The sequence below is a fragment of the Lissotriton vulgaris genome, chromosome 5 (genome assembly GCF_964263255.1).
Source record: "Lissotriton vulgaris chromosome 5, aLisVul1.2, whole genome shotgun sequence".
Classification (NCBI taxonomy): Eukaryota; Metazoa; Chordata; class Amphibia; order Caudata; family Salamandridae; genus Lissotriton; species Lissotriton vulgaris.
Genome location: NC_141693.1, coordinates 85796617 through 85809382, shown reverse-complemented (window position 1 = coordinate 85809382; position 12766 = coordinate 85796617). Strand labels below are relative to the sequence as shown.

Sequence of the window (12766 nt, the reverse complement as noted above, 5' to 3'; positions counted from 1 at the left end):
CTCAGCACTAGCGCGTGATATATAGTGAAATACTTGAACTAAGCATGCACAGCGCACTGTTTTTCATGTTGATTTTCTTCTAATGGGCAATATATGACCACACTTACTACCTCCTCTTAAGCACTATAAAGTTGTGAGCACTCTGATTGTTCTACCCCAGGCACCCTAAAACTATTGCCCCTAGCTCTAAACCTACCTTGGACTTCTCTATTGTGTGCATGCTCCATCACCCTTCTACTGACTGGCAGTGACACAAAGGTGTGGTGAATGGAAACAACGTCTCTCCAAATTTATTATAGTTATTCCCACTGACCCCTAATTCATTCCTTCCTTCTCTTATGAGCCACCGGGGAGACCTACCACGTCCAGAAGACAAAGCGAAGACCACACGGGACCATTCATCACCTGACACTTCCCCAGAAACCTCAGAAGAAGAAGACCACTTCGAAGAAACCTTACAAGTTCCTATCACATCGTCATTTTCTTTAAATAAACCTTCTTCCTTTAAACCACCACTACCGCCTCCACGCCTGTTTATCAAACCCGCCCTCTTACAGTGATGCAACACATAAATAAACCTACCCATCAAAAGGGCTACGTTCTGCATCTTATGTGGACCTTTGACTGCTTATTGGGAAACTCCAACATTGAACCATGTGTCTGGTCAGATCACCATCTTATCCTCATCCATGCTGGTAATGAGTTCAGCTCGTCATGGAGTACAGTTGAGCTGTACTCATGACGAGCTGAGCTCGTCACGGCCGTTGGAACGTTCGCACACGCGGGTAATTACCCCGCTGTGCTGAAAGTTCTAAAAACGGGTGCGGCCGTGGCGAGCTCAGCTAGTCATTAGGGCAGCTCCACTGTGCCTCATGATGAGCTCAGATTGTCACCAGCATGGGAGCGCTGCGCAGGTCCCCCCCCCCCCCGCACAGCGGGGGGAAACACCCAGCAGCGAAGGGGTTAAACAATGCTATCCGTTGTATAACTAGAGGTCGAACAAAGGAATTACGGGATGTTAGAGAATGGGTAAAATTGGATAAGGAGAAGATAATTAAGATATTAGAGTGGATTGAGCCAAAATTGAGGAACAATATGAACGAAGGCATCCAGTACTATTAGAACTTCCCTGGATAAGACGGGAAGGTACTTGATCTCCGGTGAATAAACTCAGTAGCAAGAAAGACTGTCGGCGCCTTGGTTTTCAAAACATTTAATTAAAGCCAAATTGGAGCAAAGACAGTTAGAACGCAGAAATTAGGAGACAGATCATAAGGACAAGCATAAGGAAGCCTTGTTGAGCTATATGAAGATGTATAGCCGAACAGACCAGTGCTTCCACTCAAAAAGGATTTGTGAAGCTCGCAACCCACAGGCAGAGATTTTTAAATGTATGCTGGATCTCTCAACTACAGAAATAGTCAGCCAACCAGTGGTGGCCTCGCAAACTCGTTGCAATGAGCTTAATAAATTCTTCGTAGCCAAAAGCTGCCTTGTCAAAGAATCATTCATAGGCAGCCCAATGGTGGATTAGATAGTGCCTGAAGATAAGATGGATGTGGAAACTGCCCTTGACAATTTTTCTCCTGTGAGGGAAAACACCCTACTGCGGCTAACAGCCAAAAGTGTTAAGCAGGCCATAGCGCCCGCTATAATAGAACCCCTAAAGACCTTGCTTAATAGTTCTCCACAGACAGGTGTAGTGCCAGATGTTTTTATCCATAGTTGTTCCTCTGCTTAAAAAGACGAATGATGACCTTGAGATGGTCAGGCCTATAGCTTTGTGTTATTGCGCAAAAATCCTGGAATCTCGTGTCGGCCAGAAATTATGGATCTATTTGCAAACTGCGAAACTTGCGTTCCCCTCAACAAAGCAGGGTTTTCGACCAAAGAATAACACTAAAACGGTGTTAAAATCAGTCATTGATGACTAGAGGAAATATCTGGAATCTGGAAGCTTTGGCCGTAGTCCTGCTTGATCTAACCATGACTTTCGTTACATTTGACCCTGGAATATTGCTTCCTCGTAAGAGAGCTGTAGGTATACCAGAAATGGTACACAAACGGCTACTTTCTTTTCTTAGCAATGGAACCCAAGCAGTAAATATTTCGCCCTTTAAAGCAGCCCAAGTCAAAATTGACTGTGGAGTGTATCGGGTCGGCACTCGCACCTCATTTGTTCAATATCTATATGCAGCCTAAACAAGGCTGCCACATTTTCAACTATGTAGACGATTCACGGATCTTATTATGCGTGGAGTCTCAGAATATGTCCAATTTCTCTTTCTAGCTTCAATGCGCTTTATCTATGGGTGGATGAAGTCAAATTTCTTCAAGTTAAACACAGAGAAGACAGAAATTGCAGTCTTCCATGGTAATCTTGGAGTTTGGACTAACCACTATTAGTCTAAGGAAATGGGACCTCTTCCAGCAGCTAACGTTTCTGGGAAACGCCTGGGACTATAGTGGACCAGCAGCTATCTTTGAGAGCGTTAAATGAATAATGTGGTTTCGAAAGGGATCTTCATTCCTTGGACAGTGAAGAAATAATCCTAATCTCTCAGGAGCCATGTAAATGATTCTGATGGCAATTACTGGTGGCATAATGAACTATACCAACACAGTATTTAGTTGGGTTTGCCAGATGGTGATCAGAGGTGACTCCAACTACTTCAAAATGCAGACACCAAGCTGATGTTCAAGGCCCCTGGTAGGTGACACATTTGCCCTCTTTTAGAACACCTGGTCAGTTACTTAGTTTTTAAGGCTGCTCCTAGATTGGCCCTCGATATTCGTGCTGGACGAGTTGCAAGGTTTGTCCCAGTAAGGGTATTGCGATTGTCCAAGGCTACGCTGCTAGAGGTGCCAGGTTCCGTAAAACTAGAAATGGAGATCGTAGGTTCTTAGTACTGGCCCCTATGACCTGCAATTCTCTTCCGAAGTATATGCAATCACTTACACCATTGGGAACTTTCAGACATGTACTGAAAGCGACATGATGGTCAACATAACTGAATTACCCAGCATACCTGGCTGGCAGCTGCAGCTCCTCCGCTACCGTGGAGGAGCGTCGCCCCGTCCCCCCGCCAGCTGCCTCAAAACAGCAGGAAAGCAAAATTAAAATGATAATAAACATGTTTTTACGAAAGCGTCACCACCATATGCATCAGCACTGCCAAGCTTGGCCCTGTACATGCACACCCCTTTTGGAAGCATAGACTGATGTGTGCAGTGAGCAGTGTAGTGAGCAGCACCGAGCTGCAGAGCCTTCCTTTACAGGCAGGACTCAGCTGCCCAGAACCTGAAAGGAAAAGACAAATGTGCTGTTGAGTGGCAAAGTTGGGCTCTGGGCAAACCACACCGGTGGGGAGAGTGAGACGGCTCTTGGAAGATGCTTTCGGCAACAGTGATAGGCAGAGTTAACAGAACGTACCACCTATCTTGCTTCAACAACATGCATCATGAAACAAAACTGTGTGAGAGACAGGTAAAGGGCACAGCAAGGCTCCCTAAACGAAAATGAATTCCATGACGAATGCGTGGGCGTTTTAAAATCCCCACTTTATGCATAAAGGAGGGACCTCAAGAACAGTTGACCCATTGGAGGCTGGAATTCACCTCAAGAACAGTTGACCCATTGGAGGCTGGAGGTCACCTCAAGAACAGTTGAGCCATTGGAGGCTGGAGGTCACCTCAAGAACAGTTGACCCATTGGAGGCTGGAGGTCACCTCAAGAACAGTTGACCCATTGGAGGCTGGAGGTCACCTCAAGAACAGTTGACCCATTGGAGGTCGGAGGTCACCTCAAGAACAGTTGACCCATTGGAGGCTGGAGTTCACCTCAAGAACAGTTGACCCATTGGAGGCTGGAGTTCACCTCAAGAACAGTTGACCCATTGGAGGCTGGAGTTCACCTCAAGAACAGTTGACCATTGGAGGCTGGAGGTCACCTCAAGAACAGTTGACCCATAGGAGGCTGGAGGTCACCTCAAGAACTGTTGACCCATTGGAGGCTGGAAGTCACCTCAAGAACAGTTGACCATTGGAGGCTGGAGGTCACTTTAAGAAAGGTTGACCCATTGGAGGCTGGAATTCACCTCAAGAACAGTTGACCCATTGGAGGCTGGAGGTCACCTCAAGAACAGTTGACCCATTGGAGGCTGGAGGTCACCTCAAGAACAGTTGACCCTTTGGAGGCTGGAGGTTACCTCAAGAACAGTTGACCATTGGAGGCTTGAGGTCACTTCAAGAAGAATTGACCCTTTGGAGGCTGGAGGTCAGGATGCTGGACAAGTGTGGGCACCAAGTCCAGGTGCCTCGCCAGCAGTTTCATCAGCACCTTGGTGTAGTAAGCCAGCTTTTGGCCACTAGTGGTGGAAGATCACAGAGGTGTCAGTGAATGTGCAATGCTAAGGTTAGTGAGCCCAGTGTGTGTGTCAACTCGTTAAATATGAATAAGGGAATCCACTTGTAGCAATTTCTCACACTCTACGTGACAGTGGAACAGGAGAGGATTCGGTTTCAATTCACAGTGATATGTAGCGGAATGACAGTAAATACTTGTTTTACTTTATTTTTACAATGGTAGTGTCCCTTTTCCTTTCCTAACTATAGAAATGTTAACAAGATGGCCTTCTAGTGCTTGGGCTTTCACTGAAGGGTAAATCACACTAAGTGGAGTACAGAGTGTATCAAGGGAGAATGTGTGACACTTGAAATGTTAAAATCTGATTGGGAAAGAAAAGTCAGATTTCTAAACAGGAATGATGAGTATCAGATTCTATCATTCGAACCAAGCATTTAGAATTTGCTACACCCAACCTGCTTGGTCGTTTTCTAACAAGGCAAAGTACACTGCAATATTATTTTCATTGTCTTAAGCTTTCACAATAAATTTAAGAGTATTCTGATTGCTTTAGTTAAGATAGATTTACTCTGGTTTCCTTCGTGTCTATTAACAGAAACGTGATGTGGTTTGGTATCACGCTACAATATAATATATTGTGCACTTGTAGGTTTCATTTTGGTTACCAGTAGCTACAATATGTTAAAGTGCCTTTGAACTTAAGTCTCAAGATATTTATAGGATCTCCACATACCCAAAAGATCACACAACTAAATCAATTGTGATGAACAATCGAGAAGAACTTGTAACATGAACTCAAAAATAGCAAAAAGGAAACACATCATAATGGGCTTTAAATAAATGTTGGGCCGGACACGGCTTGGTGATCCAGCACTGAAAACACCTTTAGTAAGGACCATGCAAAATTAAGATCCCACTCTACAATTTTACCTAAATTCAAAGTAAATCTGCAATTGCAATTCCTTGTCTTAAGACCTATGTATATTCTAACCTGGATTGTAGAACCCCTGCGGACTCTTACACCTCACTCCAGAAAACTGCATCTGGTAAAAAAAATAATAACCAGTTTCCAATCCAATGCAGCACTTAGGATTTACTCACCCAATAGGATTTCATTGGATCCTGTACAGTTGTGGGATGGGCGTCTGTAGCTTTCAGAAGTCGCTATACCATCAATTGCCAACGCGGGTCCGTCAAGGTCTGTCCTACTGATTTCTGAGAAGCAACAGAAAATTGGGAAACAAATAAGTGAGAGCCAAAATCATAAGATCACAGTAAGATTTGGATAATGTAAACCAGAAAGAAATGAGAGATGAAACTCCAGCAAGCTAAATGGTTCCCTGTATAACTTGGGTCTGGCCAGACATTATCAATAGAATGCCATTATGTGAAATGATAGTCCTCAACAACTAATACAGTCTAAAGATATTTGCTAGGTAGCAATGCCATCCTTCCAAATTATCCCTATTTGTAGAATTTTTTTGACAACCAAAAATAAGACATTACACTTACCTTTAAGAATTGGCACCTCTGAAGGCGTGAAGGAAGGAAGCAGCCATATGGGCTCATTATATGAATCTCTCCGCACGTATCGGAAGATTTATTCTCTAAGTTCTTACAAACTTGCATTGAAGATCTTAAGGGGTGGGGACGCATTCAAGTTTCTAACTTTCAGAATTTCTGAGGTGCTTCTCATCTTGTATAACAGATGGTCTTTAATTGTTCTGTAGGGGTTCATTGTACAGAGAAGTAGGGTAGAGTTGATCCTGCTGATGAACGTACACCGAATTCTTAGGTTATGAAAAATGTTCATCCTAGCCAGTCAGTGCCCGTGCCATAATTTCCATAGACCTCACATCCCACAAAGGTAACGATTAAGCTTCTTGTCAGAAATGTGATGAGATTTTATCTTAGCAGCTAGAAGAACAGAGCCTTCTGGGATCACCGATCCAAGCTGTGCCGCCATTGATCCCAAGAGACACGTTTGAGGAGCTCAAGTTCATTACCGATGCGGGACTAAAGACCCCCAATCTATAGCATCTGTGCAACCAGCAGGTTGGTTCAGTGAGCACAATACCCCCTGCTGACCATGTCGTGGTCTGAGGCTCACAAGACTGAATCGCAGCATGGCCGACTCAGCCTTCCATTCCTTGTAAATCAACAAATTATGGTAGCTTTAGATTAATGAAACTATTGTTGTTTACAGCACTTTGAATTGGGAGGAGTGTGATATAGAGGGCTCTATAAAACAAATTAATATATAGCTTCGGTTTCAACACTACAAGAATGTTAAACGTAGGATAGCCTCTACCATCAACACTGCAACAATACTACTTACACTGGACAATTGTGAAAATACTACACACATTAAATAATCTGTACCATTAACAATGCCACAACACTGCACTCAAAATCTCTACTGTCAATATTGCCACAACACTGTACAAACAGTCTCTACCATCAACATTGCCACAGCACAGCAACAAGACAATCTAGTGGTTTGATATCAACCAGACCCAAAGTTTAGCAGTGCACTTGTACTTTTTAATCTATAACAATTTAAATCCGTCCAGGGTTAAAAAGGATGTTTCTACTTTTCATTACTGAGTAGAACTGCATCCACTTAGTTCTCAACAGAATCCCACTAAAGCATGCAGAGAGCGTGGACAATCCAATCGAAGTCTCTGATTCCATCACCCTCAAAGAGAACACTTTGCACGGGTTTTGAATTAGGGCGTGGAATTGGCTGCATTTGGCGACCCTGCATTACTCTTGTAACGAAGATTTCTGCCAAAAGTTTGCCAATCGCCACATGGTCAATTTTTTTATCCTGCAAGGCTCCAGAAGTGTGAGCTGGTGAGCGCAAGTGAGGTTTTGGCATCCCCCATAGGCGGTTTTCTAATGCAAGCAGTCGTGGTCTGAGCGCTGCTTCTCGAGTAGATTTCCTGCTGCTCAAGTAGATTTTCTCCTCGGGTGGCAGCAAAATCAACTTGAATGTCCGCGAGCTCTTGTAAATGTAAATGTAAATGTGGGTGTACTTGTAAAGCGCACTGCGACTCCATGGAGTATCCTGGCACTGAAGACCGCTGGGGAACCCGTCCTGGTATTCCCTGTGAGATGGTCCCTTCTGGGTATCTCCAAGGTGAAACCAGGCATCCCCGGCGTCTGCGGGGGGCCATTGTAGAGATGAGAGAAGCTTAATGCCCAGAGTTGCCAAGTGTGATCCCTGGTTAGAGTAGGCACCGAGGCGAGAATTATCGAGTCCGTTTTGACCCTGGTCCACTGCCACATCGGGAATTGAACCCTGGTCCCGGGCAGTCCTCTATTTATGGGTCTGCCGTCTCTAACCAGCGAGCCACACCACTCCACAAGTGTGCAGCGCATGATGCTGTTCGCGCTTATTTTTCATTGTTTTCCGCACTATTGCTGCTAAATTACAGCGCGAGGCTCATATTTTCCGCCCATTGGCGGAACTCTGCGTAATTATGCAACTCCACGGTATTCAACAGAGCAAAATCCCAAGGGTTCCACCTAGTACTACTTTGAATCTCAAGTCCATAGAGACATTTGTGCTTATGGCGGCACTTTGTGAAAGCAACATTTTGTTATGGGATTCATGCGCGCTTTTTAATTTTGAAGACTGCGGACGCCACAAGTTGATCGTAGCACATTGTGCTGCTGGCCTTACCCTGCCTCACCTTGTGCTCCCAGCCATACCCCACATGCAACATATTGCTTCTCTCTCTTAAGAATATTTGTAGTGTGTATTTCTATAATGATTTTGGAAGCACTTTCCAAATCTTTACATTTCTTGGATTTGCATTGATCAATCCAAAGCGGTCTGTGGATATTGATTTTGGGGGTCTGTGGATATTGATTTTGGGAGCATTACATATTGTTTAGGGGTGAGTCATATCGATATGTCATTATATATTCACCTGACGTATTAGCATTGATCAAGAGCCGCAAGTGGTGTATACACAACAACACATTACATTGAAGAATCCGCCACATGAAACCGGTATTGAGGGGACAACTATATGGGGTGGAGAAGATTTAAAGTAAAAAAGTTTTTTAAAAAATGAAATTTCTGAGACTTGGCTCTCACCTATTCATTTATCCACGAATCTGTCTCCCCAGAATCCTTTGCCCAAACCAAAAACACACAAAACACGGTAACCTCGCCTTGCCCTTTGGAGACGGGAGTGGACATTCACTGTGGCTTTTCCCGGGCTGGACCAAGGCTGTTTGGGAGATATGACTGACCCCACCCAGCGCTGTACACCGAGGTCACTCGGCTTAGTTAAAAAAATTAAGTCTGTGGGGTACAGTTATGTTTGGTATTCCTCTCCACCCCCTCCCCCATCGCCATATCTCCCTAAAAGACAGGTGTTCGTGGCTTCCATTGCTAATCCAGTTTCGTTCTCCCCCCATGAGATGCTGGAAATGGTACAAACTCGAGCCCAAGCGCGAGCCTCGCTCAGGCCCACTTCACGAGGACAGGCCCCGGGGGATGGGGGGCGGCAGCCTTCAGTGTAACAGCTTCATAATCTGCCCCCCCATCTCGCCCCCAGAAAGGGAGCCACCCGGAGCACTTTGTAGTGCGGCCGCGCCTAATCCTCGCCCCGTTTATCTGATAGGGCGGAGGGTTTAGGGTTTAGTGGAGCGCCCCTGTCCTATCTCAATCCCTGGATCTGGGTTTATGGGGCCAGCCCCTCCCCCAGCGCCCCGCCCCTTTCTTCCCTATCAACCAAGCCATAAATCCTTTAACAGATGTAGTGGTGCCATGGTTACAAGGAATAGCTGAACTCCCAAGACCTTTAAAGAGCAGCCGTGCCACCGGGCATGCACCGCTGACAGGCTCCGGGCACAAGCGAAACCCACCCCAAAAAAAAAAACAAAAAAAACTGCCGGATTATTCGCATACTGAGTTAAAAAAAAAAAAAAGATTAACACATCTCTGCCAAAGTGCAAGGACAAATCGGGGGTGTCACAAAGTGTGAAGGATTACGCGCCCTTGTGACACGGCCTGAGAAGCCGCTGAAAAGGACATTTAAGGGACAAGAGCCCTCCAGTCAAAGAACCCGTCGTCAACAGCATGTGCCAGGCCGCTCACAAAATGGTTTAAAAAAAACACATTTGGTACCAAGATCGTCCGGATGGATGTGACTGGAATAAAACAAACCGTAAACATTGCCTAAATTGACAAGGAAATAATACACGCCGCCCTACCCAAGCAATGTCACTAAATGGAGGTTTCAATTTTTGTTTTTGTTTGTTTGTTTTTTATCTTATTTTAATCAGCAGCACTGTCTGTGTTTGACCTCTTAACCCAGTCAGTGTGGCTGCCTAAAACAGTCTTACATTGCCAAACTGGCAACTACTTCTTTCAGGTCCTGCGCTGGGACTTTCTGTTGCGATTGCAACCCCTACCAATCAAAAGAAAGCAGAAGCGGAAAACCCACAAATATAAGAACTGCTCCTTCGCAAGGCCCGCGGTAGGACTGCTCTCGCGATGCTAAGCTCCGCCCATGGTGCTCCCTTTTATTTGAAGTCAAACAACCAGCTGAAAGCCAATTAGATTCCTTATTTTTAGCAAACAAAATAGTGAAGACTGTGTTTGCCGGTTAAAAAAAAACCAAAAGGAATTCAGCCTGACCTCCGTGCAGAGGCCACGGGGGCCCTACCGGTTCGCCAACTCCTGACCTCTGCTGTTTCTCACCCCTCATTAATGCGGGTTGCCTGCGTGGGAGCCTCGGCATCAGGGGTGGGGGGGGGGGGGGGGGCATGTTAGGGTTAGCCATGACCTCTATATGTACCCTGGGCTTTTCAACATATGTAAAGCAGCCTCGCGCTGGGATTGCCCGGCTCCATCCCTTTAACCTTGAAATTTCAGTAGATTTACATACTGAGAAGATGCGGGATTGTGAAATCCCAGGCCTCTGCGTGGCTGGCACGCGCAACCGCAGCATTTCTATTGACGTCTACCGTTCAACGTGCAAGCAGTGGCGCAGCGTGGGCAGGGCCGCAGGGGCGGTTGCCCGGGGCGCAAAACACTTAGGGGCGCAACATTTTAAAAGAGAAAAAAATTGTGCTCGTACCTTTCTTCGATTTCGACATAGCATTGAGGATTCACTCACGGTGCATGGGTTAGGGGGCGCAATGCTTGCCTTGCTCCGGCAGTAGCAACCCACCTTAGCCACTGCTTGGAAGCACCCCCCATAGACAACCAGGAAGTGGGGCCAGATGTCATGTGGCTGATGCCTACAACATGCTTCCAGGGCCAAGCTCTTGAGACCTAAGACTAAACTACTCCGGCCACAAGAAAATAATACAAGCCACTCGTGGATATTGCGGCCTTCAGTGGAAGACACTCCACGCAACTTGGAAGCCGCGTCAAGCCCACTGCACTGGACACTGATTTGCCATGAATTTCTCTACACCGTCCCAAACAAACTTACAAAACGTCTAATGATAAACAAGAAATGATCCTCGCTCTACCTACTACTTCGTACAAGCACCACCAGGCTCTGGGCCGCAGTAGGGTCACGGAAACGAAGGCGAGAAGGTGCCAACCTCAACTTGAGAAACTTGGCCAGGCCAGTGGCAGGAATCCCCTTGTAGGATAACGTAAAACAATACAGCTGGTGTGCAACGTTTCTACACCCGAGCAGAGTTCCAGGTACTTGACCTATTCGTAATTAGTGGGTTTTCTAGATTTCATGATACACAGGTACACACCCTGCTCGGGGTTGTTATTTTTAGAACGGAGTAGCAATGGTCAGTCGTCAGCACTTCATACAGGACTTTCTCCCTGCTTGGCTATTCCTTTCAAGTGACAACACAAAAACGGAAGCACAAAACACTCCCAAAAGTCATAAAGGTGACGTTTGTACGAGAAATACCCTACGCGTCTGCAAAAAAAACAAAAAAAATGCTATTCACTAAACAAAATGTTACCAAAGGTGAGTGAATTGACCGGGGCAGTGCCCGTGAGTATTTTACAAAAGAGGTCAATTCTCCGCGAACCTCTCCCAGAATCCTGCAAGTGTTGTGCGTTTCCCCGCTCTGTTACCTGCCCTAAAGTGATGTTATCAAACAGAGCCCTCCACAGGGTGAAGCCCTGGCCCCGCCCAGATGCCAGCACCAAATGGGCGCTGTGGCAGCTTTGTTCCTGTGCCATTGTCATCCATCTCAGTCACACACAGTTGCAGCGCCAGCCTGTGTGTGAAAATGACAAAGAGCCCGCAAAGTCGCAACCGCATCTTGAACTCTGGAGAATTTTATGGCCTCCCCTCATTAAAGCCTCCCCCGAGGCACATTAAAGGGGGCATTGTTTTCAAAGGTCACGGCAGGTTTCATAGCACATTTTAATACAATGTAAACTCTGCCAGGGCGCTGCCTTGATTTACAGGACGGGAGCCGGCCCAGCGAGGGTCGTTCCCTCCGATGAAGGGGTTAAAAAAAAAAAAAAAAAAAACGAGAAAAAAATGGAATTTATGTTTTTCATCAATACCGTTTCTTAATTGGAGAAAGGTTGATCAAATTTAACATTTTCAAGACAAGGTGGTTTCATTATTGGAGGACATAGAGATTAAAGATATGTACCAAAATCTGGGGCCTGCTCTAAAAACAAATATATTTTCTGGCCACAGCTAAGGAAGACGTTTGGTAAAGGGTTTACCAACGCAAAGCCGGATTTAAAGCTTCTCAAAGGGGTTATAAACCTCTTTACACGTTGAATTAAATGCCTTGTGAGGATTCACAACCCTCCTGCTCACTACAGTTTCCTTTGCTTGGAAGTATAAAGTTGGCGAAAGGCCTTACTTTAAGGTTTTGAGCACTGGTGCTGCTCTGTGGACTCACAAGAGCCCATTTCTCACCAAAAAGTGCCGTGAAACACAAGATTGTACTATCCGAGGAGAAACGGGTTTTACCTCATCCACGTGTGTAGGCAAAGCAAATGCTACTTGTATGAAAGGGGTTTCCAAAATAAGTTGCGAGAAAGTCAAATAAAGCTTTATTCGAGTGCTATATCAGACAATCTTAAAAGCACATAAAAAAGCATTAAAAAGAACATATCCACAAATACATTGGTTGGTAATGTCCTAAAAATGTACACATCATCTCTGATAAGATAAGGATTAAAAAAAGAAGCAGTGTTAAATTGAAAGCGTTACAAATATCAGGCAAAAGACAACAGTCTGACCTATTGATTTTGCCAGTGCTTTTTTCCGTTGCTGTGCAGCATCGTAAAAATAAGAGCAAAAACAAAGAGGCATGATGGTGAGGCCATTTCCTAGGCTCACACATGTATGAGGACGTATGCACGGGCTTGTGTCACTACATGCACTCTCCTATGGAATAAGTGGGCACATTTTTGATTTTTTATTTACTGTT

General features: G+C 45.3%; 1 protein-coding gene across 1 annotated transcript in view; it reads right to left on the bottom strand.

Moving 5' to 3' along the window:
- Positions 1-12766, bottom strand: part of NR6A1 (nuclear receptor subfamily 6 group A member 1) — a 209549-nt gene that overhangs the window by 186395 nt on the left and 10388 nt on the right. Inside the window, exon 3 of the mRNA XM_086919335.1 lies at positions 5468-5581. Coding sequence (XP_086775461.1) covers positions 5468-5581 — 114 coding nt within the window. The remainder of the gene's footprint in view (positions 1-5467; positions 5582-12766) is intronic.